Below are 26,331 nucleotides of genomic sequence, written 5' to 3'. Positions count from 1 at the left end.
TAGGAACAGCTGTATCCTGCACATGACGCAAGCAAATGCACTGCTGAGCGCGCCGTTCTCGTGTTCTTTGGGCGTGCGTGGTGTGGGTTCTCGCCGTAAGCGAGAGCGCCGAGCCACGTGACGCTCAGGCGCACGCACTGTGAGGGGTGAACGATTTGCTTTCCGCTGTGATTCTTTCGAGATAATTCTGGATACGCCGCCTAGGCAGGAAATGTGCTACGTTATTAAACGAGAGACAATAAGGGGACGTATTCTGCGACGATCACTTTCAGCGATAGTATCGCCTCGGCCGTCAGGCGCGTGTGGATTGGCACTACGTCACGCGAAGGCGATACTATCGCCGAAGTGATCGTCGCAGAATACGTCCCAAGGTCGATTTCTCCTAGAGCGTCGACAGAACATGGGTGCTGCGGGAGAAAGCATGGTGCAGCCGGGGCAGCACATACTGAGGAAATACTGCATGGCTTTCGCCTTTCCACACTCATATTTTATTGGAACATCTTGTTTGTTTTTATTTCCTAAATAAGGCAGCACGGTCGCTTTTGTAGTGCAAATGAACAGAACCAAGTACAAGGAAACAAATGAAGACTTGTATGGAAGATAATGGTGTCTCAAAAAAGGAGTAACGTTTTGATTCTTGAGGCGCGGATGGGTAATATGTGCACATGCAGAAAGACGAGAGAGAAAGAATAAGAAGTGGGAGGTGAAAATGGGAATAAAGAGCATATATGCAACTCCTTCGATACCATGCGCTCTTCAATTAGCGAGAATTTTGGATATTTGTTTACAGCAACGTTCTACAGCATGCATAACGTTCGTCCTAATTTCATTCGCGGAAAGCCGTAAGCAGAAAGTGTAGCGGCATCTATGGGCTGCTTGCGCCGCTGGGCCCACAAGCTGATGGGTTTAGCATCATGTAATTGGCACGAGCGCTAAATGATCCGAGGGAGTAACATATACACTTTTATTTCTCATCGCGTGCGTACCCTTTTGAGTTCATTCATTTTTATAATTGCGAAACAAAGGCTCGAGGTAGGGCCTTGAAACCTCGCATTTCTCGTGATATGCTGGGAGAGAAGTCTTGTGCCACCTGTAATGCACTGAGCCAGTACTCTTTAATTTCTTCTCCAGGAATGACAGAGATGACTTTGAATTATTAGCTATCGAAACGAGAAAGAAAACTATTCAGAGGCCTGCGTCAGTACAATTAATACGTCGCCTCAAGTTGCGGATTGAGTCGGCGTTCACTTCTTTGGAGAGTTTTTAACGTGTCGCTACCTTCTTACAATGCTTGCACACACACGCGATAACGCGTGAACGTGCCGCTCGAGTCCGGCAGTCGGAGCTGTAGGCTGGCACACTGCAAGCCCCGCGCAAATCAAAGCCGCTCAGCGCTGTCGATTCGGTCCTTCACCAGACAGCACACGCATCAGTCTGGGTATTCGTAACAATGGAGTCCTTTAGCTGAACGTTCTCACGGCTCGCTCCGCTCAGCCGCTAAAGCGGGAGCACAATGATGCAGTACACCGACCTTGCTAAACGAAAAAGCCGCCATGCTCTTGAAATGGAAAAGCGGATCGCTGGGTGGCGCCCTTTAACTGCTTTCACGACTTCCTAGAACTCTCTCGTTTTGCAGCAAACCTATACACGCTTCTCTGATATATTTTCATTAAATATCTAACCGAAGCGCGAAATGTACGCAGCGCTCCGCTAAGGTCACGCGCTTCAACTGCGAGAAGAGCAGACGGTAAAGGACGCTCAGCTAAGAAACAAGTCCCGTCGAGCACTGCAACGTACCGGGCGTTCTAAAACAACTCGAAATAATTATTCGCTTGGTCGCGCATTGTCGCGATAGTTGGTGTCAGCGTACGTCCTGCGGCAGCGTATGAAACAAACCGATGCCATCTCTTCACGTACGTCGCTGCGATTGCACCGATGCGACCTGTGTGCGCGAAGTTGCTGGTTGGAGCAAACTTGAAGGGAACGGCTGCGAATGACGCGCGCCAAGGTGTTAACTATACACGTTAGGGCGAAGGATTAGCTTATTGTTCTATACGAGGAGAATTGAGTGAAAGAAGCCCCTCTGGCGCAACTCCGCAGCTTACGGGATTTTCGGCTGCTTCTGGGCACACTATGCCAGCTACTAAATTCCAAGCCCCCAGTCGTAAGGTGCTTGTTATGAATGAATGTGACTGGGTTTAAAATATGCGAGTCCCTGGTTGCGCATGCCACTCATCAGCTGTGGTTCTCTGTCACCTAAATTCAGGATCGAATTCATTATCTGGTCAAGGGAATGCAGCGTCCTCGGCTTCGTGTCACAAGCGAGAGAGAACATGCAAGCATTTACATTTACTATTTACAGTCTATGGCGATTGACGGCTCCATCCCCTTTACACGCATACGAGAGCACTGGAAACGATGGGGCTGGGAAAGGGTGCTTGCTCAAAATTATCGCTGCTTCCTACGATTCTCCCAAATGATGTCTCGCAGCGACCGTTTTGTTGTATATTTGGTAGTCATTACAATTTCGAGAACTTTTTTTTTGCGGCTACAGGAAATGTCATCCTTGTACAATTAGACCTTTCCACATGCGACCATTACTTTTCTTTGGTTTCGCCTATCTTAGAAGTGACCTTAATCAGAGCCGTTGATTACCTAAGCAGCAGAGAGGCCAAGATAAAGCATGTCATGTTATGGCAGGCGAGTGAGTTCCGATTGGCGTGCGATTTGTAAGTTGTGGCGCGAGCACTCTTGCCAGCATCAGTGATCCAAATGTTGTGCTGAACTGCGGGATGCCAAGCGCTATATCCAATTCTATCAAGCCAATGCAATATCACCTCGCCATCAAGGTGCCCGACGTTACCTTTCCCATTCTATATTTGTGTTGTGGAGCTGGCGCATAGGAGAAACGATCTGAGCTATAACCATGTCCTCTAAGATTCTCACTATGTAGGCGCTAGTGTGTGCCTTTCTTCTAATTTAAGATCAACTTTTTGTACGATACAAAAGAACGAGAGAAAAGAAAAACACTGACTTCTCTTCAACTATACGGCTTCAACTACGCTGAGCGCGAGGTCGCGCTTTCTGCTAGCGGTCGCATTCCGGTGAGCATGAAATGCAAGAATGAACGTGTACCGAGTATCGGGTGCACTTAGAACTCCAGTTGGCCAAATTATTTCGGAACCCTTCACTCCGGTGTGTCGCATAGCCCGCATGCGGCTTTGGGAGGTTAAACCCATTGGTTAATATTTAGCAATTCAAATAACTTTTGATGCAAAACTCACTCGAGCTTGGATGTTCACTGTGGTTTAAAATTCGTGTCGCAGCACGAACATGTGTGAAAGCTGCAATAAAATTCAGGTGTGCAGCACTTTATGAAGCTGTAGATACACACGCAGTAAGCGACATACTTATGATTTCCCACAGCTGCCTGTTATGACAGAGGGATTTGCAGTCCGAGCAGACTCTATTTTCGAAGTTCTTTCGAACCTTTATAGAACACCTTCATTAGTCGCTTGGCGGTATGGTCTTGCTCGTTTTGTCAACAAAGCGGTCCAAATCAAATAAATGCTCTTCGGGGCGTGAGATACTGTGACTTAGCTAGAACACGATGCACACCTTCAGCACTTTGGTGCCATGTATCGAGGTTATTTATTACTTTTTCTTTCGCCATATTGCTTTACGATAACTGTAATGGGCTATTGCTCTGGAATATCGTGCAAAAGAAAATATAAAAGTCCCATATTACCAGCTCGTCTTCAAATTGAACTTCACTGTCATTTATAAAATGTCTTTGTATTTTATTGAAGGCTGTCAACGGGTTAGAATAGCTGAATTTATATTGGTATCACACAGTCACACACGCATAGAAGAACTTGTGCAACGATCTGCGCGCTGTATACAGATCCATTACAGCGTCCAATCCCCAAATTTCCTGACGGTCTATCGTTGTGAACGTCTTCACCGAGTTCGAAGAAAGTGCGCGTAACATGGAAACAACACAAGAAGCTACTTTGGTATATAGTGCTCGGTGCGTTCCGCTATCGAGATGCACTGCCTCCAGTTGCTAGGCGCCCGCGCTCCGGAGCAGCTGCGGATACGCAGATGACACTGCACAGGCGCTAATGCAGCGCATCTCGCTGCCTCAAGAGTTCGGGGACCGTGTTTCAAATAGGCACTGGATTAGGGATTGGTGGGGCTTAACACCGGAAAGGAAACTCTGGGGCTCTAAGAGACACCGTAGAAAAGGGCTCCGCATTAATATTGACCACCCGGGGTTCTTCAAATTCCAGCCCTTTAAGAATGCAGCCGCCGCGTAAATATAGGCTGAAAGAACGGCTGGCTCACTATCAGAAATATTTTCTGGGCCACCGCGCACGCACACAGGCACACACACACAGTCACACACGCAGGCACACACTCAGACAGGCACGCACGCACGCACACACGAACAAAAAAAAAGAATATGAAGGTATGAAGGAACGTCTTCAGTATTTAGGAACATTAAACTACCACATGGTTCCGGCGTGATATTCTGAAGAACATTCGAGTGGAATTTCCCCTTTCTTTCATTTTTAACTCGTCTACAGCCGTGAAGAGACCAATTGCTGATCGTGACCTATTACAGCGACATTATCGCGGAGGCGTTATTCTCAGCTCGCGCGGAGAACGGGAACGGTGCTTGGGACTGTTTGCCAAAGTGCGGAAGTCAGATCGTGCTATGAGGTCCGATTAGGATGTTACACAACGCTACGCGCACACGAAGGCAGAACTAGACCAGGGCGGAATGCATGCTGCTTGGTTCATTTCTGGCACTATGTTCAAATACAGAATGCTCGTACGCGCAGACGTCTCCTGCGTTCGTCCTTCCATTCCCGCTGCTCGAAACCTTGTGCCATGAAGTAAGAGGAAATGCTTCCGAGTGTTTGGCAGTCGTCTGGGATAGCATTCAGTAGACGAGTAATTTTGTGGCCCCTCCCTGCCCCCCTCTTTTCGCTAACATAAGCCCAGTCCGAAACGATTCTGAAAGTGGGAGAGGAGGTAGAGGGGGGCGGACGACAGGGGAAGAAAATGTTTCGCTAAAGTACGGTGCATATTATGGTACTTGTATGGTGCTCCGGCACAGAACAACGCCGACGTTTCGGCTGTCTGTGATCGAGACGCGCATAAGGTATTTTTGTAGTTGCGATAAATGATGATTAAGTCTGGAAGGACAGAAAGGTAACGTCGAGCACCGTGCTTGCGCATCGTTGGGCGCGCACGCTTGTTACTTCGCTGTGCCCGCAGGGAGAATTACGGATGGCGAGCTCCGCTTATGCGCTTTCGTTCTACCCTACTCTCTGGGTAGCTGCTCCGCGCGCGTGAACCTGTCGCGTTCAAATTCGTGGCTACGTGGGAAGAGGACGGAGCTCTCTCTCGTTGAGCTCTCGTAATCGAGGCCGCCCATTCAGTTTGGAAGAGGGCAGGCATCCAATTGAAACGCATATAGATCGGCTGCGGCAGCTGACCAGGCAGATATAAATTGTGTTGACGAGCCGCTGTGGCTGCTCTTATAGCAGGATAGAAAGCTCATGCTGAAAACTCGCGGAATTTCCTGTATGCGAGTTTTCTACTTTACTATTCGATTTCGTAAGAAAACGAGAAACAGCTAAAAGAAAACTCTTGAAGAAAAAATCATAGGAGGGCAGAAAATCTATAGAGTGTTGTTATCTTTAGGGAACTGGGGATTCAATGTACCAAAACTAGGCGAAGCTTCCGCTGAGAAAGCTCAGAGATCGAAGTGTCGGCTAAACTGTCTAAGTGGAGCAAAATTTCACACCCTCGGCCTTTGCTTGTGCAGTTGTGCTGTCGTAGTTTAAATTGGATATCTTGCCTTACGCAATACCAGCAATTTGCTTCGTCCAAGCAGGGATTGTGTACTGCATTCGTAAACGTTCATAGGGAATAGTGTCCTATTTATGTACAGCTACGCTCATTAACACAAGGACGGCTGCAAATACCCGGTTACCATTTACTGCACCTTCCGTAAGGCCTTTACTGTAAAAGTGCCAGAGCTGCAGTTGCTCATTCATTAAGGAACCTTAGGCGTGGAGTGCACCACCACGTTCAAGTTTAAAATAGGCCTGATTAGCTTCTTGAACCGAGAGTCTTGCATCGTCCGATCGCCAACGAAACATAATGGAAAAACAGACGGTTGAACATAGCATTATCACGAACGCCTTTATAACCGCGCGATGTTTTCCGCTAAGCAGTCGACCCTGCAATAGCGACACCTCGATATAAATAAAACAAATAATAGTTAAGCTTAAAACATATTTTAACATTGGTGGCACGACACTTATGAGATATGGCACTGTAATTTGTGCTGGTTTACAAGTAGCTTTATTTTTCACTCTTTCTTGGCCTCTTAATCAAAAACTCGATCGTACTGGGAAGGCTACCATTAACTACCAATATGTCGTAGAAAACTACCGAAACCATCGCAAGCTGGCCGCAAGCGGAAGCCAATAAATGTTACCTTATGAAAACAGAGAAGCAAACAAACAAATAAATCCTAGGTTTCTGAAGTACGTGAAGCTACAAGATTGGCCGAGTGGAAAGAAGAGAGGCTTCTTCTGCGGACGACTATTGAACATATTGAAGCTACATACACGACGGTGGGAAAGACTACACAGATATAGAGCGTCTGAGCCTCACCGGGCTGCAACGGAGGCAGGTCGGGAAGGAATAGTGCAACTAAAAAGGGTCGGGAATGGGAACTCTCATGGTTTTCACATGTGGAATTGTTATAGATGGAAGAGTAGCATCGAGCGTCCCTTGGCGACGCCCGGATCAGGAAGCACGTTGTGCTTACAGGCATCACTGCTTCCGCCGTTCAACGGCCATCCCCCATATTCCGGCAGCGAAAGGACAACCGTGGGTGAGACGCGGTGACTTGTTTCCGATACGCTAGCGTGGCCTGCTTTTTCGAAGGCAGCTCACTCAAGTCTGCGCAAGCAAAAGTGACCTTACGCTACCGGTTAGTGCTTTCATTAACAGTTGCGCTATTCTAGGAACAGGGGGGAATACAAAGAACATAGCTGGCTCTAGAGCTCAAGCTGAAGTTTTTGGTAGCCCTGTGCCTTTCCCCCGTTAGCATGGTAGATGAAGCGGTCCTGGCCAATGATTAGTCGCACGCGGTGTCGCTACACGTCAACGTTGGTTGCTTACCAGGGCTATCGCATCCGTCTTGGAAATGCTCTTTTTTTTTTATGCTGCTTCACTTGGGGATCAGGCCTACCGGGCAAAACCTCGAGGCGCGCGTTGAACGACGGAAACCAGGGCACCAGACTGGCTTCCTCCGGGACCGAGTTTGTTGTCGTTGTTTCCGTTCAGTGTATTGTAAACAGGCAAAGAGTAATTAGTACTCCTAGTAAAGTAACACCCGCGCTGTACAGAGGCGTCCACACACGAGCACCACAGCGTCAGTTCAAAAAGAGAAGTCAATAACATTTTTTTTTTCAGTTGTGACACTTTGAGTCCGACGACACCGTGCTTTGAGTCAATGGGTTGAGTCAACGTGAAAGGCTATGCGCAGACCGCTTGGGCTTCGCGCTGTGTGTCCAGAGTGTAACGCTTGCCACGAGCTGCCCTACGTGACACCGATGATCGCTCTCTTTGAAGGCCAGCCCATCGTACCGCGCCACACTCTTCGACGAAGCGCGCACTCGCGCAACCACACGATTACTCTTGAAGCCAGCCTCGTGTCGAGGATGAATAAATGGTTCCCGTAACTTTGAGCAGGGTTAATATGCAAGGCAGTGCAGAACAACCTTTCCTGCCTTTCTTCCCAAGAGGAGGCTAGCGCCGCCGCTGCAGAGCGCGGTGCTCGCGACGGTTGGTCGCCCCTGGGGAGGGGGGGGGGAGGGGAGGGGAGAGACCCTCGGCGCTGGCACGGTCCGGTCGGTTGTTGAGCAAGGTGGCGCCGGGCGTGTCGTGCGGCTGTCGTCGTCGCAGGTCGCGCTCAGCGATAGATGTCGACGCGGGGCGGAGGGTGGGCTTTGTGGGGCGGCGGTGGTGGAGGCGGGATCGGAGGCGTGACGCTGTCGCTACGCAGACTGTGCAGGTCGCCATGCTGCGGACACGAGCGCTACGCCTCCGTTGCCGGCGACAGCGGCCGCCCGTTCGGGTGCTTGCGGAACACGCTCAGGTCCACCTGCGCAGCGACACGCCACATTGTCATGCTTGCGCACAACGTGGCACTCGCGCAGAACAGACTGCACGCATGCCTTGGTTTATTGACAGTTTTTGGCCTAGACTCTCACTAAACGAATGCGCACCTGGAAAGAACCAAGAGAGAAGGAGGAAACAACGTGATTGACCAGAAATACGCCCGGTCGGATATCCTACGCTGGAGAAGGGAAAGAATGAGCAGAAAAATGCGCCGAGCTACAGTAAGCGCGCCCAACACGCACACACCCAGCATTCGCTATGCGCAGTCAGGCGCGGAATGGCGGACAGTGCCGCGGGCATTTTCTGCTACGATAAACAAACTGTTGGACACGTGTCGCTGTCTTTCATACGATGAGCAGAGAGCCTCCTTCACTCCTCGACATCCTGCGCTCCTACGCTTTCTGAAGTCTGCCAGACTATGGAAGCTGCAATCAAATGACATCTTTCTTCCTCTTAGCGGCCTACAATGTTCCGGTTGTACAGTAGTATAGTGTCCTAGCTAACGTTAGCCAAGCTGTTCGAAGAAGGAGAAAAAAAAAAATATTTGAGAAACACGGTGCAAGGTACGATTTTGACCTGCAGTGTTCAGTTGTCAGCCTTTTGATGACCGAACACTGCAGGTGTTATAATCGTATCTTACACGGTCATTTTAAAATATTTTTGTGCTTCGAGCAGCTTGACTAACGTTAGTTGGGACACACAGTATGTTGCCTATAATAATAATAATAATAATAATAATAATAATAATAATAATAATAATAATAATAATAATAATAATAATAATAATAATAATAATAATAATAATATTAACTTTTTAGGCACAAGAGAAGAAGCTCAGTATTTTCTTCGTGCAGTCATGAGCAAAAGTAACGGACCTCTATGAGTGAATGCCGAAATAGTTACTGTACAGGGTGTCCCAGCTAATTTTAGCCAGTTTATAACTAGGCGAATACCACGTAACTGGACAGAAACAAGGGAATGTTGTTTGCCTTCGCTTGGAGATACTCAAACTATCTTTTTCATTCCGTCTAATTAGATAGTTAGTCTCAATTAGTTATACATTTCAAATATTATAATTAGATGAAAAGTGTCAATGAGAAAATTGCAGAGCAATGTGAAAAACTCCCGATACAGCTTTCTGTTGCTCAGTACGTGCTACATAGAAGTGTTTTTCCGAGCGTGAAAGAAGCCCGCAGATGCACACAAAGTGTCTCGAGCGGCCAGTCGCGCGGCAGGTGGTGGTAACAACTTTATTGAGACTTGCTCAGTTATGATCCAGCAGGCCCGAGTCCTAGGATGGCCTCTCACGAGGAGCGACCCTTTCGGCCCAGGCAACGAGCTTTGCGCAGATGCGGTGTCGTACCCAATGAAGTGATCACTGAGGGGCGACTATTGCTAGCTGAAAACTCGCGCGGCAATGTTTACGACCATCTGCGGCATTAGAGTCACTGTATGTGCTCTCCTTGTGGAAGCGTATACAGTAACTCTATGCCGCGAATGCAGGCCAGCGCATCGTGTGTTCAGCGGCGCCACGCATTGCCGAGATGGCGGCAACTGCGGAAAGGTCCGGCACGTGGATGCCAGCCCACGCGACAGCATCGCCGCCGCGAACCTCTGTCGATCCGTCGCTCATTTCTGCTGTTGTCAGTTGCGCTGGTTGTACGCCGCTAGCGCGTACGTCCAAGTTTGTGTTGTTTGTGACTTCTTTTGTAGTTGTATGTAGTTCAAACGGCGCATTGTTTAACATAATGGCTTGATTTTTCCTGATGTATTCTAGTTTGAATCATACACAGCGGTTGTCACCGCAATATAAAGAGCTTAATGCATCTAATTAATTGCGTAATTATTTAATTAGTTTTAATTATTCAAGTTTGGAATAACTCAAGCAATTATAACTTATGATTACGAGATGCATTATTCATTAATTAAATAAATAGTACTGTTTGTTCGCATTACTCATATTGCCTAACTAATTGGGTGATTAGGTGATTAGTCATCTTGTAATAAGTACTTTTACTATATCCAATAAATTGTTGATCCTGTGACTTTAAGTAATGAAGTGGCCAGTTTCTTGACATAATATTAATGCATTGTTCGAGTGACATCTGCATACGAAGGAGTAGGCTTTCATTGATACATTTTTTTCATGTGTGACACGTAATTGTAAGAATCGCATGTGCATTTCTAAGTCTCCGGGCATTTCCAAGAAGTTCTCTAACAGATCCTCCAGGATCCGTTAGAGAACTTCTTCGGGATTTTCAGACAATCATGTGGATCAAATTGTCATTCTACATCAACGCAGCTACTGATTGTTGTAAACTGCTTCTCATTTTATAACCTCGCAAAAGCAGTTAGCTCGGGCAATGCAGAGCTTGATGTAGAAATGAGCTGTCTTCTTGAAGCTTGTGACGACTCCACCTGAGAAGCGAGAGTCAATGAGTTGGACAATGCCGTCGAACCAAGGACGTGTTAGCGTTGACGTGATAGCAATTAAAAAGCAGGACCCGTATTCACAAAACGTTCCTACTCAAGATTTGTTTCCAAAAAAAAAAAAAAAATTTCCGGCCAATGCTCATGCTGGACATATTATTAGCGAAGGGAACCGACCAATGGCAAAGAGCAGTTACGATCGAGAAGCTTTGTGAATTCGGCCCCAGATTCTTAAGCGCGATGTGTGCAAAGCGCCGTAGCGCATCGGAAGCGTTGCATGATGCGACTGCCCATGCTCTGGTGGCGCCATCTCGTGGCTTTCGACATCGAGTGCGGCAGCCGTGAGTCCTCCCTGAGCACACTAACCCATATTCTGGTACACTACACCGTTAGTTTTGCTCATGACTGTACATGATGGACAGCACAAATGAAAGCGGAGTCTCCGTCATCAGCTTTGCATAAAATGTGGCTTTCTTTGTAAGGCTGATCACGAGTCATTGACAGATTTTGAGGACCATGGTGAGCAGAAAAAAGAAAAGAAAAGAAACTGGTGCCCATATTCATGCTTTTACGCTATTTAGTTGCTACGCCAAGAATTCTTCGTAAGAGAAGAAAACTTAAGCCAATACTGGCAATGGATATATCATTAGCGAAAGCGAATGACTAACGGCAAAGAACACTCACGAACAAAAAGATTTGTGAATTTGACTTCTGCGAAACGGCCTAGGTGCAGCTGCCATACCTCGGGCACGTAGCAGCCGTTGTCGTCGTCTTCGGGTCGTAGCACCGTGGGTCCCACCAAAGTCGTCGCTGTAGGTGCGCTAGGTGGCATTCCACCCGCTCGGCGCGCGCCGATTTCAGCTGCTTGCAGCGCCAGCGCTGCCTCCAGGTTTCCGGCGGACAGGTCAAGACCCACCTACGGAGGATGTACGTGGAGCTCACAGGCACGGCCTTCTCGATGTGGTCATTGATCGAGCGGCCGTGGGAATTCCAGCGTTTCGCGTGACTAAGCTACGGCAACCGCGGTCTGTCATCGAAGCTGCTTTTTGCGACAGATACGCAACAGTTAAAGAACGTCCACACCAGCGAGAAAAACGCGCGCAGCAGAACGCGCCAGCACGTGCGGGCGACCTTGCTTCCGCGCTGAAATGAGAGACGCTGATAGAGGGAGTCCGGGTGTAGTTCCATACGGCGTTGAGCCACGCGAATGAATGGGCCGCTGATCACTGGTATCGCCAATCGGCGGCGACGAGCGGCATGCCGCAAACAATAGCTCCGAGGCTCATTCGCTCCGCGGCAGGAATATGCTGCTGCTCGCCTGTTACTACGTCGCGCGTTTTCCCCGCTAGTTTGGAGTACCTTTTTATCAACTGTGATGAGCATGTTTTGCGGCACTCGCTTCGGTGGCTCTGCGGCTATGGCATTTGGCTGCTGAGAACGTGGCCACGGTTTAGATTCCTATCTTGCCGACCGCATTCCGATAGATGGAATGCGTAAACGCGTTTGTGCCGACATTTCCGCGCGCTTTATAGCTGAGCCGGAGCTCTTTACTATGGTATTACTATTTAAATTCGCAACTGTAAATTTGGGGCAAAAAGATCAATCCATAAATTATTCAACCGCTGCATCAAATTATCAATACATTTTTATGGCAGGGTAGACCAGTAGTATAGTACCACGTATGAGGGATAGGTGTTATGTAGGGGTATGTTGTGGCTTCCGGGTTAGAAGGCCCGTAAGCGACATACCAGCGCGAGCATACGGTTCCTTTATTAACAATTTACCCTCAGCAAAGTGCGCCTTACTGACAGTCTACATATACGGATCGGAGGACAACCTGATCATACAAAGAAGCATCTAAGTACAAGTTGGCGTGGATGTTTTATTGTTGCCAAACTTGCTACTACCGCACACGAGATGTACTGCAAATAAGAATGCCTATGTCTACGAGCGCAAGGCACATTGTTGACAATGATCGTCCACTGTTCTAAATTTCTTTACAATGCGTTTTTTCAAAGTGCAGTTTTACTTACCACGTGGGTAATTAACTGCTGGTGCGTATCGCGAACGAATCCTGAGATAAGGTTTAATTTTTTTCTTCGTTTACAAAACGTAGTGATTTGGTGCTTGTTTTATTCGCAACGGCCGGTTAAACCGGGAAAGACATTTAATAATTAATTGCCCTGTGTAAATGATAAATAATACTTTGTTCTATAATACGAAAAATCACCAGTTTAGGGCTGGTTGGAGCAAGTTTGCCTCACTGGATCTGTCACACGCTAGCTGCTTCGATGAGTGATCGGATAAACACACGATAAAAAAAAAAGAATTATGGGGTTTCACGTCCCAAACCAACTATAATGAGCTATGAAAAACGCCGTAGTGGAGGGCTTCGGATTAAATACAACCACCTGGAGTTCTTTAACGTGCATTCAGAGTACCGGCACACGAGCGTATTCATATTCCGCCTCAATCTGAAAGCGACCACCGTGGTTGGTAGGCGAACCCGTGACCTCATTCTCAACTGCAGATACTACAGCCACTGAGTCACGGCTGCACGCCGATGTCATCGCTTTCTCTTAACTGCTATACGTATGAAACCATCTATTTTATATGCGTAAGCATTTCTATGCCTACCTAACGAGAATATTGTCCGTCCGTCACGTAAGACGAATGCAATGGCTCATACCCTCATAAACAATAACTCATACCCCATTAAGCAATGGATCATACCTCCGTGAGCAGGCAGAAAATGCAATGACTCATACCCACGTAAGGCAGAGGCTACAAGCGCTCAGCAAAGTGAAGCGAGGAGTGCATACATTCATTCAAATCACCCATACAACACACAGAACAGCATACGTTTCAGTAAAGAACAAGCTCTTAGATGGGGACTAAATGCTAAAACACCCGTGTACTTAGATTTAGGTGCACGTTAAAGAACCCCAAGTGGTCCAAACTTCTGGAGTCCCCTACTACGGCGTGCCTCATAATCAAATCGTGGTTTTGGCACGTAAAGCCTCATACTTTTTTTAAGAACAAGCTCAAAACAAGCATCCGAACCATCAATAAAGCATTGCGTACCCTTGTAGCAAATGTAGGAGTGTTTTTGCAACAGCTTCGCTGGACATACAGGTTGATAAGGACCGATAAGAGTTGATAAGGGTCAGATCATATTCGATAAGGTTGATAACGACCGATGAGGTTTGATAAGAGTTAATACTGGTCGAATCAACTTTCATAACATTGATAATGACACCGAGTGCGTGGAGATGAGCAAGTGGCACAATCCTTACGCATACTTAGGCAACTCCCAGAGGAGTTTCTGCATCATTTTTTAAAATATTTTTGCTGTTGATAGTAGGCTGACCTCACCGTGGGTTTCTTTCTGTACGCCCCTTCCCATGTTCACTATGGTTCTAACCCAGCCACATAACTGCGGCATGCTTTCGCTGTGGCGACGCGTGCTTTCCATAACGCCGTGCTAAGGGAATAACTTCGGCCGAGTATTTCTTAGAACCTCTGATTATTTGCTCCTATAGATGTCAATGAGCAACATTTTTCAACATTTTTTCTTGGTAGTCATCATAAAAAACGTACAACTTGATATAAATTAGCTTAGCATGTCTTTAAAATATTGATGACAGCCAGCAACACGCACGAATAACGTATGACATACTAAATAATTTAACTCGGGCTACTGAAAGAAAACAAGACATGATATTTCAGTGCGTCCCGAGACATGTTGGCATAGCATGCAATGAATTACTGGACTCCCTGGCACAATCAGCCCATTATGATGCGGAAATTCAACTGATGCCTTTATCGTTAGTGGATACGCGACGCCTATACTAAAAGTACTAAAGTATGAATTGTGTATTGCCACCTGGTTTAATGAAAATACAAAGGAATTGATCATTTGCGAAGTGGACTACTAGCTGTGTCAAATACTAGCTGGATGTAGACCTCTCAAAAATACCGAGACACTAATTAATTGACTGCGCCTTGGAACACCATACGCAAAACATTGGCTATATCGCATAAAACGGGCTTCATCACTGGGTTGTTCCTGTAGCAACGACGATGAGGATGTTCGCTACCTTCTCCTAGAATGTACTATACATGCTGCACTTAGACGGCAGTTATATAACAAAAGCTACTACTCAACTGATCCTCACCGACTGTTCTCACTCGCAATATTACTAGGCCCTAGCTTGCCCATCGAAAACAACACAACGCAAAGCGTGGAATGCACTCAAATATTTATTCAAAGACAGGCATACTTAAGGAGTACTGGATGCCGCAGTGAACAGTGACCACAACGGAGCACAAAGCGCTCCTATATTTATATTTATGTGCGCTTGTATAATATGTGTCATACCCTTTTTTGTATTCTGTATAGTGAAGCTTGCTTTTGATTGTTGTATCTCTGCGTGCATTATTGTCACAGTTCCTCGTCAGTTCACCTGCTCATTTCTGACTGCATCGCGGCCTTGTGTATATGTTTGGAACTCGGCATACACGTATAGGTAGGGGCTGAGTGTGGTGCAACTTGTCCTAACCTTTTATCTCGATATGTTCGTGTGTGTGTGGCAGTATGCTCTAGATGTTTCCGCCCTATGACGTCAGTTCTTACAGATTTTTTATTATGATTGTTTCTGCTATGCGAAAAGAAGTAGCCGTCACAATCGTATGGTGACTACATACCTTTCTTTTATTTTCATTTCAAGTAAAAGCAGTCTAAAAATACTGCCCGTTGCCCGAGCAACTGATGGCGTGAGCTGCACTGATAACACGTTTACGTAAGTGCTCTGGTTGAGCCATGCGCGTTGCCACTGGAGCGAGTGAGAATAATTGGATGCTTCCGGACTCGGCTTGGCATCGACTGAGAGCACTCGTGCCACGGCGCCACCTATATCTGACTTAGAGATACCATTGTGAAAAAATTGAAAACATGGGAAAACTCGCAACCGCACAGAATTTGCGATTCAGTCGGTTCGCCATTATCGTACTTTGTACAAAAAGCTATTAACGTGTGTTCTTATTTTTTCGTGGTACATGCTCCAGATCAGTTTCGAATTTATAGATATCCAGGCAGAAATACTTCCTTCTAGTTGTTTAGTGGAACTTAAGAATAAGTGCCTCACGAAACGCTTCTTCTATAGTTAAATTTTCCGTGCAGTTATCTGTCGTTTGTCTTGCTGAATTATTCTTGTGTCGAAAAAGAACAGCTCGCTTGCGCCTAATGCGTCTTGCTGTAGGCGGTGTTAAACAAAAAGTGAAGAAGGAGAAATAAGCTTCTTTTTAACAGAATGTATGTGTGTACGTGTTTGTACACATTATGCATTGAGCATATATGAGCATAAACACCTGCATTGAGCATGTATGAGACATCCAGAAAAAAAAAAGCACTAAAACAATATAATCGTCGTTAAAACCAGATATATTATTTACGTCAGATAACACTGCGGTTGTGCGATTTTGCTTCATATTTGTTAAAGTGCATTGTGGAAAAATCTGAGGACACCTAAACACTTCTTATGAGTCATGAATGCGAAAACATTAATGTCCAATTGAACACCACTGAGCGGTCCTTCGAGTTAACTTCTCGTGGGCAAGCGAGCGCGTTGAGACGCTTAGCGCGTTTTGATTTGGCCTTACTGAGGTGTAGTTGAGAGCGTGCGTGGACAAGGAACACGCGGATAACACAGGCTTCCGAGAGCGCGAGCGAGAGTGACGTGGCGTCGCGGCGATGCTTTCTCCCCTCACGCAACGCCTGGCGCGCTCTTGGTGCCGCAGACGTTCCCCTTCGCCCGCTCTGCCTCGTTGAGGCACGCTCGTGACCTGGCGTCGCAGTCAATGGGAATCTACCAGCCGTTTCACTGCTCCAGAGGACAGACTACGGGTTTTTCGCTCAATGGGCCATTTGAAGCTGTCGCATCAAGATAACATCATAAGTGTCGTGCACTCGTGCTTAATTAAAACGATTAAGAGCGCTAGCACATGAAAAAAAAAACACACCTTAGTGCTCGTAGAGTACAATCAATCACAAAAATGTATCTGAACACAGCCCCCCCCCCAAAAAAAAAAAAAAAATTAAGCAGGAACTCCTCAGGGAGTTGTCTAAGTATGCGTAAGCGTTGAGCCATTTGCTCATCTCCACGCAGCCCGGTGTCATGAATGTGATGAAACGTGATCCAACCAGTCTAAACGACAGCGCTGCGGAGACACGAACTGTTGAGGACGGCGGCGCAAGGTGAATTGATGACGCAAGCAAACTGCTGCAGGTGGCGGCGCCAGGTGCGCTGCTGACGTTCCGATCATTACAAGCGGTTACCCCTACCCGCCCGCGTCGCACCATTATCAACGGTAATCATCTGTACTGTGGCGGCGGCTGTGCATGGCGCGACCGCGCGGGCCTGTGTTCTCGACGCTTAATTCGCGTTGGAGCGAGGGGCAGCACGAAGGTGAATTCGATTGTTGCTGCGAGCCCTATCTTGAAAGCGACCGTCTTGCGCGGCGGATGGACGGATGGGTTTCCTCGTTGGATAGGCATAAAAATGCTTACGCATTAAAAAAAAAAAAAAGAAGGGCTTTTAGAATTAGTCTTTGTTTGCGAGGTAGAACACGATGAGGGTGCAAGTGCTTTCTTCACAGCTAAAGAACACCCAAATAAATGAGGTGACTGCGAAGCAACCGTCGTAGCGGTTTATACTGTGGGCGCTCGATGAGGCAGTGCTCTACAGAAGCACCTGCAGTACTGCAGTGAGTGCGCTTAGATGCACTTTTCTTCATGGGATGCAAGCACGAACTAGCACATATATATATCTATATCTATATATATATATATATATATATATATATATATATATATATATATATATATATATATATATATATATATATATATATATATATATATAGGCTATCATGAGGCACATTGGTGTGGCAGTGCATCTAATGTACGGTCTAGCTAGAGGCTTATTGAGGAGCAAACTATAGAGGAATGGTATCATACAAGAAACACAAGGTAACTTGCTCATCAATCTAGAGGTTTATTGAGACGCGAATTAAAGGAACAGTACTGCAGAGTAAACACGACTTAGCCGGCTCACGAAGCGACGTCGATGGCGAGAACGCAACAAGTGTCTCCAGTATATCTAAAGCTTGCGACGCAGCATCTAGTTTATCCACCATCTGATCACCTGTCACAGTTCCCAGTATGGTTGGGAATTCATTTTAAACGATTCTCATGACAGCAAAATGTTGCTGAAGTCAATGTTCTAGCAATTTAGTGAGAGAGCGATGAACTGTCGCAGTGAAAATACCGTAAGCTTTCCGTAAGATGAACCAGTTGCAGCTGCGTGCACTTCCGGCAAAAAAAAAAAAAAAAAAAAAAAAAAAGCTCACAGCACTCAGAATGCAAAATTCTGCCGCTTTTGAGAATGTTTTGTGCGACAAACGGTAGCGTTTGCTTGTGTTGTGAACAAGTGTAAAATACACTCCTCGAATTGACATGCTTAGTGGACCCATTAACGAAAGTGCAGTCCTGGTGCGTTGATGACTCTTTTTCAAGACCCGGAACTTAGTTAAAACATCACAGAATGTGCCATCTACCAAAAGAAGTCTTTGCGCAAGGAGTGGTACTGACGAGAAATCGAAATGTGGAGGGGCTGCACCACATCGCGGACTCTTGACAATTTGAAGAAGTTTTCCTCGCAGCGTATAATAGCTAGTGGCTAGTGACCTATTGCAATTCGCCCTCTCTTTTCACCGTTCACTGACAGAACTCTAGTACGCGGACTCCGTGCTCAAGCATACATGCCGTAATTGATCCTTACGACTTTTCTACCATCCTGCACGAAATACTGAACCGCAGCCATCCGCAGTTGAGGCAGGCAATGCGAAAGGCACAGGTGCCAATTGCAGGGCTGTTTCATGAACGTGCATCGTTATATGGTCTTCTAGTTTCTCTCAAGTTAGCTTTGCGTATCTATCCATCTGTCTAACCTTTTTTTCGTGTGGTACTTTCACGTACCAAGAGGAACATAGGGTTGTCTGTTGTGGTTTTACTGCAGAAAATATTGATTGAGAGTTATTCAATTTATTTATCTGACTACAATTGCACGATCATTATTAAAATGTACGCTACATTCAACGACGGATGTTCTTAAACAGTGTGGGATTGCGGCTTTTGCTACGTTGCGATAGTAAAGCCAAAACATGCATCTCTGCCCTGTGGGACTAGATCGCAGAACTATCAGCGCTTACCTCGACGGAAGCCTCCTTGGAGCGCCGCAGCTTGTACTCGCGCTCCCGGCGCCGGCGCTCCTGGATCTTGTTGTGGCAGGTTATGCCGATGGAGGCGCACATTCCAACTACCAAGGCCGAGAACACCACCAGGATCACCACCATGTGCTTCATCGAGAGAACCACGCCGACATTTGAGCCTGCGTTGGATACGTCACACGGTTCACAATGCGGTCGTAAGTGTCTTGAATTCTCTTATGAACTGATCTCAGCATGAGGGGGTAGATAGGAGCCCGTGAATCGGGCATTGTGGAACATGCGTGCAAAGTAAAGCTAAGAACGTATAGGCAAGAAGGTCAACCAGACGCATGCCCGGTTCTCTATCCCACATTAGAAAGTGGGGAGCAATAAGAGTACGAGGCGATAGAGCGGAAAAGGGAGCACACAGCATGGCTGCAGCCCGTCGCAGAGGAGTGACGATTTCTGCAACCCCAGAAAAGCTCGAGTTGCTCTCTAAGCCAGTGATGGGTGGGACCACGGTCCAAAACGAAAGTCACAGTTTCGCCAGAAAGGCGAAGCATCGATTGCGATAGCAAATTAGTGAACAGCTATACTAAGTAAGGATAGTAGTTTTATCGGCGATATAAAATTGTAAACATAGGCACACGCTAATGGAGTCACGCGCGCACAAGCAAACATGAACACATTTCACTCGATGACCGCGGAAACTCGCTGTCAAAACGCAGCAGCAGCGAACGAATTCACCTTCTTGCTGCCGCTCGCATCAACGCGAACTAAGCTGCGAAAATGCAGCGCGCGGCGGACTCTGTACACATCGCAGATGACTAAAAAAAAACAGCGGCCCCGGCGGCATATCTACAATTGCTAGTAGGCACAGCGGGGCATGTCACTTGCGGAGGCAGTGGACGTTTCGCACGCAGCGTCTTCGCGCACAGCGTAGAAGGTGCATCACAAAGGGTGAAAGGAATTTTTCTTGCAGACAGGTGCGTTGCTTTTATGTCACGAGCACCACCTCCACGCAATGTTTCAGGACACGCCAGTGCCTGACCAATGAAAAGGCGGGGGCGGGAATAGGAAGCAGAAGCAAGGAAATGCAGACAACGTGATTCACTGGCGCATGCGTTTCCACTGAGGGACATCTACCACTGGATCAGTACGGTTTACTCTTGAGAACCCGACCGAGTATCCACGCCAAAGCTTAGGGAGCAAGGCAAATATAGCTCCCATTTAATAAAAGAATTATGCGCCTGAAGGCGACAATTTTTTTTTTGCAGTGAGGATATTTAGGCCCCATTCGTTGTTTCATTGTGGAAATCCGTAGAGAACAGAACCAGTGATCAGCCCTATCTGTAGTGCCGGTACAGATGACATATAAGCCGATTGGTCTCGCAAATGCCCCGTCGTCTACTCGGCGAGAAATACAGCAACGCCAGACTCCAGGGAGGTAATAAATATGTTCGATTTAAGAAGACCTCGCGTTCGTGGTGAGTCGGCTCTCCCAGGAATTATGCGCGGCCATAGAATCAAGTACGTAAGCGAATGCGCAGACTTTACTCGAATGCTAACGACGCGACGAGTTACTTCGCTAATACAGAAGTTAGACGGCAAATAGAGAAAACAAAGACAAGGTATAAATAAAAATAAATAACTGTTGGAGCCCCATTTTAGACAGCTGCTACGCACTGCATATAAAAAGGTCAGTAAAACAATTATGAAATGGCGTTAATAATGTGAAAAAGTAGCGGAGCTTTCAAGAAGTTCCATCAGCATCGCTAAACGATGTATCTGCGGGTAGACCACAAGGCAGATATCCAATTTTTATATCGCCCGTGGCTCTACCTGCGCTGCCGTTGGGCTTAGTGAAGACAGCGCCATTAAGACAAAAAGGAAAAAAAAAACAAAATAGAAAAAGACCCTTTGTCTTGGTGGAAACATTTAAAGAACAGAAATAATGAAAGGAAGCCCTCGGATGTCAAAAAGAAAGAGAAGTGCACCTGTCGTGGGCGACGTTCTTCCGAAAGCGCAGTGAGAAAAAGAAGGTACAATTTTTTAAGGAAATTTTCTCGCCATTATACGGGAATGTGATAGGATCCAGTACTGTGGCTTGGTGAGGTCAAGCAAAGGTTTTTTTTTATGTAAACTCTGGAAATTGCCTAGATTATGTCCGTAGTGAGAGCAGCCACTTGAGTAAGCGAAACGATCCAACCTTTAGCGCATGTCAATATAGGTCCTTCGTCTGTGAGCTCGAAGAGATTTAACCATTGTAGCTGGCATTAAAATCATATGATACAATAGGTAACGCATTCCGAATTGTTCTTATTAGCAGTATATCACTGTCATAGTCTGTATCGCCGACTTGAAATTTGTTGCAAATGCTGTCTTCTTGAAATAGAGAAAGGTATTTTATATCGCTGAGCCACATGGTACGACTTCGGGCTTTTTCTCGCGCTTTTCCTTTTGCGTTTGCACTTTGTTCGGAAAAGGAAGGCGCCATACGCGATCCCACTGAACGGAGGCGGCATTGATGAAACTTTACGCGATTTCACTTTTAAAGTGCGCCAGACGAGGCGGCGGCATGGTGTCGTTTATACAACGGTGCAGACTTGGACGAGATAATAGACGGGAGCGTGGTTCGCGGGGAGGGCGCATCGCGCTACAGCGCCTGCGGTGCTCGGTCACGACAGCGGCCGTTGTCAGGGTACGCGGGCCCGTGCTCAAACGAGGTCGCGAACCGCTCGCTTTGTAGGAAACCCGGCGAGCGCGATAAGGCGGCAGGCAGTGCTGCTTCCTCTACGCTCTCCACTCTTGTTGCTCGCCGTTCGACGAAGAAAGTACCTAAAAGCTTCGTCTCAATGAGGATTCAATTCCCGCAGCTTCGCTTGGCTGCAGGGGGACGACACTGGCGCTGGCGGCAATGGTAGCAACGTGCTCGACGATGGCCTTTTGCGAGCGCCCGCGTCGATTTTTCCTAATGACCGGGAACATTTCTCCCCGCCGGCTTCTTGCTTCGTCTGCCACACGCGCGCGCCCAGCGCGTGAGACCTTCGGCCGGGCGCTGCTCTGCTGCTGCTTTGTCTCGCTGACTTGCCGCCAGTGGCGGCTCCTTGGAGCCGTATCGCAACCCCTCCTCGTCCTTTCTCGGCTCGCGCTAGAGCGCCCCTGTGTGCGTGCGTGTGCCGCCGCTGCGGGTGCTATCTGCGCGCACGCTTCAGCATCTGCGAGCGGCGAAGGAGCAGTCTGGTTGCCCTCATCAAGGGTCGCTCATCAGCGGCGGAGCGTTCTGCGGGCAAGCTCCAGCGAGCAGAAAAAGAAGAGAGAAAGAAAACAAAGAAGGGTAATAATAAAATTAGGAAAAAATGCACGTCGTCGCCTTGGTCGCCACGACAAGATTCGTTTCTCGCTTTACGTCACCCGTCCCCGCGTCTCTGATGTACTGATGTGTAGTGGTTATTACGCTTTTACATTTTTACTACCCCGGATCCTGCGGTGCTTCCCGAATTCCGACAAAGAGTGGGTACGAATGAATAGAACGGCCTATTTCACGTGCTCCAACAGTGCTTCTCCCCATCCGGACACAGACAAGAGCCAAAGAAGACGTGGGAAAAAAGAAAAAAGAAAAGAAAAGAAAAAGCGGCTTTGGGAGCTCATGCGCTCAACGTCCATACAGCGCTGCGTCCGCAGCCTACTCGCGCAGTCTCTTCTCGCATTGCTGAAAAACAGGCGGCTTGAGAAACTTTAGTCGACGGTCGCCCGCTCTCGCTGGCGGAATATTTCCGCGTGACGAGTTCCTTTTTTCGATGCGCTTGCTTTTTCTTCTTTTTTGCCTCTTCTTGCGCACCGAAATCGTCTCTTTAGTGGGAGTTGTAGTGTTGTTGTATTCGCCGTGTTGCCCCTTTCCCCCCTCCCCCCCCCCTTTCTTTTTTAGAGGCTGGAATTATGACTGGAGTGCTACTAGACGTGCATTTTGCTTTCCTATGCTTTTCGGGGCGAGAGGTAGATCTACCAGCCTCGTGGTTTACGTCACGCGTGCAGGAAGAATCATCATCCTCTGACGTCATGAGTCACGGCTCTTCTCGTTCGTTGCAAGCGCCGCATGTTACGACAGCGTAATGGGCGCTGCTGGGGAATGCCGCACTGGTGCCTTCGCAACAGCAGCAAAAAGTAAAGAAAGAAAAAAGAAAACATGGAAAGCTACGGAGGACTAAAACTGAAGAAACGATAAAACGAAACAAAATATAAACCGACATCGGCGGCCCTTGAAGCATCGCAAGCCGAATTACAATGAAACAAAGTTCAAGACACAGAGCCCGCCGCGTCCCGCGTGCTCTCGCCAGAATCGTTTCCGGTTCCTGCAGAACTACTTCGCAGCCTCTTAATGTACAACGTTCTCCTTAGCGTACAATTTATTTTTACAAGCTTTCATCTTGATATGCCAAGTAGTTCATACGGTGGCGGTGGTGGTGGTTAGCGGGGTTGGCAGACTGGGCCGGCAATCGCTCCGCCTGAGCGTCTCTCCACTAAACGGATATAACTTACAGTTTTTACTGCAAGGCTTTAATTTCAAAATTGGGTCATACGTCCCTAAGTGAATAATTAAAAAGTTTAATTAGGGAGACTTTGTTAAATGGCTATATTATCGCACTGCGATTTCTCCTACATGTCCACCTCGTCTGGTAATACAGCCGGTGTGACAGAATTGCGTGATTGTATGCAGGTGATATTTGATAAGCCTCTTCCTAATTAAAAATAATCGCCTGGTATATAAACATTTTTTTAAAGTCCGTGCCGTTCGATAGGCGCCGATTCCTTCGAGTTTCTTTCGCATTACTCTGTAATGGCGATGGTTATACGGTAGCCATCGAGCCAGTAGCGGTGATGACAATGGAGGCAGTCTGCACCCGCTCCTCCTCCACCACTGTGCTTCTTTCTTTTTCCCATTTTCGCGTGAGGCAGAATTGACAGAAAGGCGAAGGACGCTGTCTAACGCTCCGTGACAAGATGTCGTAAGACGAACGTTTTTGGTCATTCTCATTTCGTGCTAGCTACGACGGTTATTGGATTCGCGCTACAACTGCTTTGCGAAACGAAGCGGGGCTAACGTTTGCATGTACACGTATTGAAATGCACTTTTCAGCTGTGAAATGGATGTATAGTGCCTGTCTGCAAATGAATTTATACATGCCTCAACTTGTTGGCAGCGTTTCTTTGTAATAAATAAATAAATAAATAAATAAATAAATAAATAAATAAATAAATAAGAACGTATTCGTTGATATTTGGCTTACTGAATCAAGCCGCACCCTTATTGAGCCATTAGGAGCATATCGACAACTTTTGTCTGGTTAACCTTCCTGTCTTTCCATCTCTTTCTATCTCTGTCTTGTTCAGTCATTGCTGCTCTCGATATCACTACCTGTTGAAACGGCATGCGGCTTCCTGCATTGCGTAAAAAACAGTGCAGTGAAGCCGCACCGCAGTTTTTCCACAAGAAGCTTCACGGCAATGCGGAGCGTACTGCCATAAAGCCACATACAACGGCTAAATTCGCACCTCCATTTTGCACTTGAAACTTAAAGAATTTCAGTGAGGGTAATACGTGCGTAAACAAAGTAGTCGTTTTGACAAAGGCTCCATTATCACTCTAATGCGACACCTCTGGCTTGTGGTGACATATACGAAGGCTTACTCGTACCTCGTTGGAATGGGTGATGCGCTTATGTGCGGGAGCGAAAAAGTTTTGAACGAATTCTGCGCCTTTATTACCGTCCAGGTTAATTTAGACAGGTTTAGTGTGATATAGTTTAATGCGGACCTCTGGACTCAGAGCCATTTTCATAAACGAAGACCCTTGGGACATATGGCCGTGCGTGTCGCAGGCGCAGAAAGCAGCGATCGCGTTGGCCTCCAAGTCGACAGGTCTCGGCGACCGTTTATAGACTTGCTGCGCACCTTCAAGTGTGCGCGTGATTAGTGTTTTCCTTTATCACATTCTCCAGTGAAGGGTAGCAACCTGACGTGCGTCAAGTTAACCTCCCTGTCGTTCCTTCTCTCTGTTTTCAAAAAAGTATACGACTCACTTCGTTGTCTTCTTACCGCCCTGTCCAGTATAGAAAGCCGCAACCATTTCTGCTTGGCCTCCATGCTTTTGTTTACTTTGTTCCGCTGTTTCTTGGCAAAACAGGGTAAGGAAACGAGCAAGCTTTTCTTTACATGTACAGCACATGGAGCGAAACGGAGGTGGATCAATCTTATGAAATTTAGCTAGACCATTGTGGGTAGATGATGTAGGTAGATAAATCTTCTGATCGTCCGACATTTCGGAAGAAATAAGTTTTGACTCGCTTTCCGGACGCAGAGGCATTCGCCGATAGATGAAAGGCCCGGGTGGCAGCGATGAAAGGACGTGCAATGCTAAGCTCTAGCTTGTGAGCTCTAAGGCCGCCGCACCCGTAATTTGGGAACCTTGAAGATAAAATGAAATAGATAGCAAGAGAGCACAGACAGCTCGCTAGAGAAAGCAAACAAATATAGCATTCACATTTGACTGAGTTACTCACCGACGTGGCAGATTGACGACTCCTCGTCGTAGCGATACTTGCAGTTGAACTGGCCGTTGCACTTCAGTTTCACATCGATACACCAGCCGTCGTCGCAACTGAATTCTGTTTCCGGATCGCACCTCTCTGCGCGCGACAAAGGACCACAATTAGAACAAGACACTCATTATGCCAGGTGCCGATGCGAGTGAGCTTGCTGCAGCATTAATCGCACAACGTCGCTAGATGTCGGGCGGATACAGGCTCGGCTGCAACCTACAGTTCGTTAGTCTCGTAACGATGCTGCTGCTGCGTGCCTCAGCAGCTAATAAACAGCTCCACGTGTGGCGAGGATCACCAATTTGGTGATCTGAACCAGTCTGCCGCAAGATGCGCATGTAATAGTTGTTTGAAGTTGCGTTTTCGTTCCTGCTTGGTCTCAGTCAGCGGCGGATTAATGGGTTATAGCCTTAGGGGTGGTTGCGGCAGCAACTTTTTTTTTCTTCTGTTCGTACCTTTATAGTCACTGGACCAATCGCATGATTCTTTACTCTTATATTAAGAGATTGAGCAGTTCATTTACGAGCACTGGTAATGTACGTACATATCCTATCAAATGCTCAATATGCATGTATAGCCGAGATTTTTTTATCTTCTTTGAACTGATATAGACATGCACCTCATGAAAAGCTGAAACAGGCTACTACTGCGCATCCTTGGAAAACCTTGAGGCTAATTAGGGATGGCCTCATAGATATTGCATATAGTTTTATTTTATTTATTAAATGTGTTTGCGCAACAATAAATTTGAAACACGATTGTTCTCTCAACAATGAGAAATTATGGCGAGCGTGAGTGAATGGCGCTCAGGGTATGGTAAGAT

At 47.0% G+C, this 26,331-nt stretch overlaps 1 protein-coding gene and 1 non-coding gene across 2 annotated transcripts in view; one reads left to right on the top strand and one right to left on the bottom strand.

Annotated features, from left to right (window-relative positions):
• Positions 1 to 465: 465 nt before the first annotated feature.
• LOC126546995 (neuropilin and tolloid-like protein 1) overlaps positions 466 to 26,331 on the bottom strand; it is a 454,676-nt gene continuing 428,810 nt past the window's right edge. The window contains exons 7-10 of the mRNA XM_050194788.3: positions 25,470 to 25,595; positions 18,913 to 19,091; positions 11,384 to 11,557; positions 466 to 8,194 (exon numbers count right to left, since the gene is read on the bottom strand). Coding sequence (XP_050050745.1) covers positions 8,129 to 8,194; positions 11,384 to 11,557; positions 18,913 to 19,091; positions 25,470 to 25,595 — 545 coding nt within the window. The 3' untranslated portion in view covers positions 466 to 8,128. The remainder of the gene's footprint in view (positions 8,195 to 11,383; positions 11,558 to 18,912; positions 19,092 to 25,469; positions 25,596 to 26,331) is intronic.
• On the top strand, positions 9,549 to 9,682 carry LOC126547498 (U4 spliceosomal RNA). The gene has a single exon (XR_007602738.1). It is a non-coding gene; the product is annotated as a U4 spliceosomal RNA (small nuclear RNA).

This window comes from Dermacentor andersoni, chromosome 1 (genome assembly GCF_023375885.2).
Source record: "Dermacentor andersoni chromosome 1, qqDerAnde1_hic_scaffold, whole genome shotgun sequence".
NCBI classification, from domain to species: Eukaryota; Metazoa; Arthropoda; class Arachnida; order Ixodida; family Ixodidae; genus Dermacentor; species Dermacentor andersoni.
The sequence above is the reverse complement of the archived record's forward strand: the minus strand, read 5'-3'. Positions and strand labels throughout refer to the sequence as shown.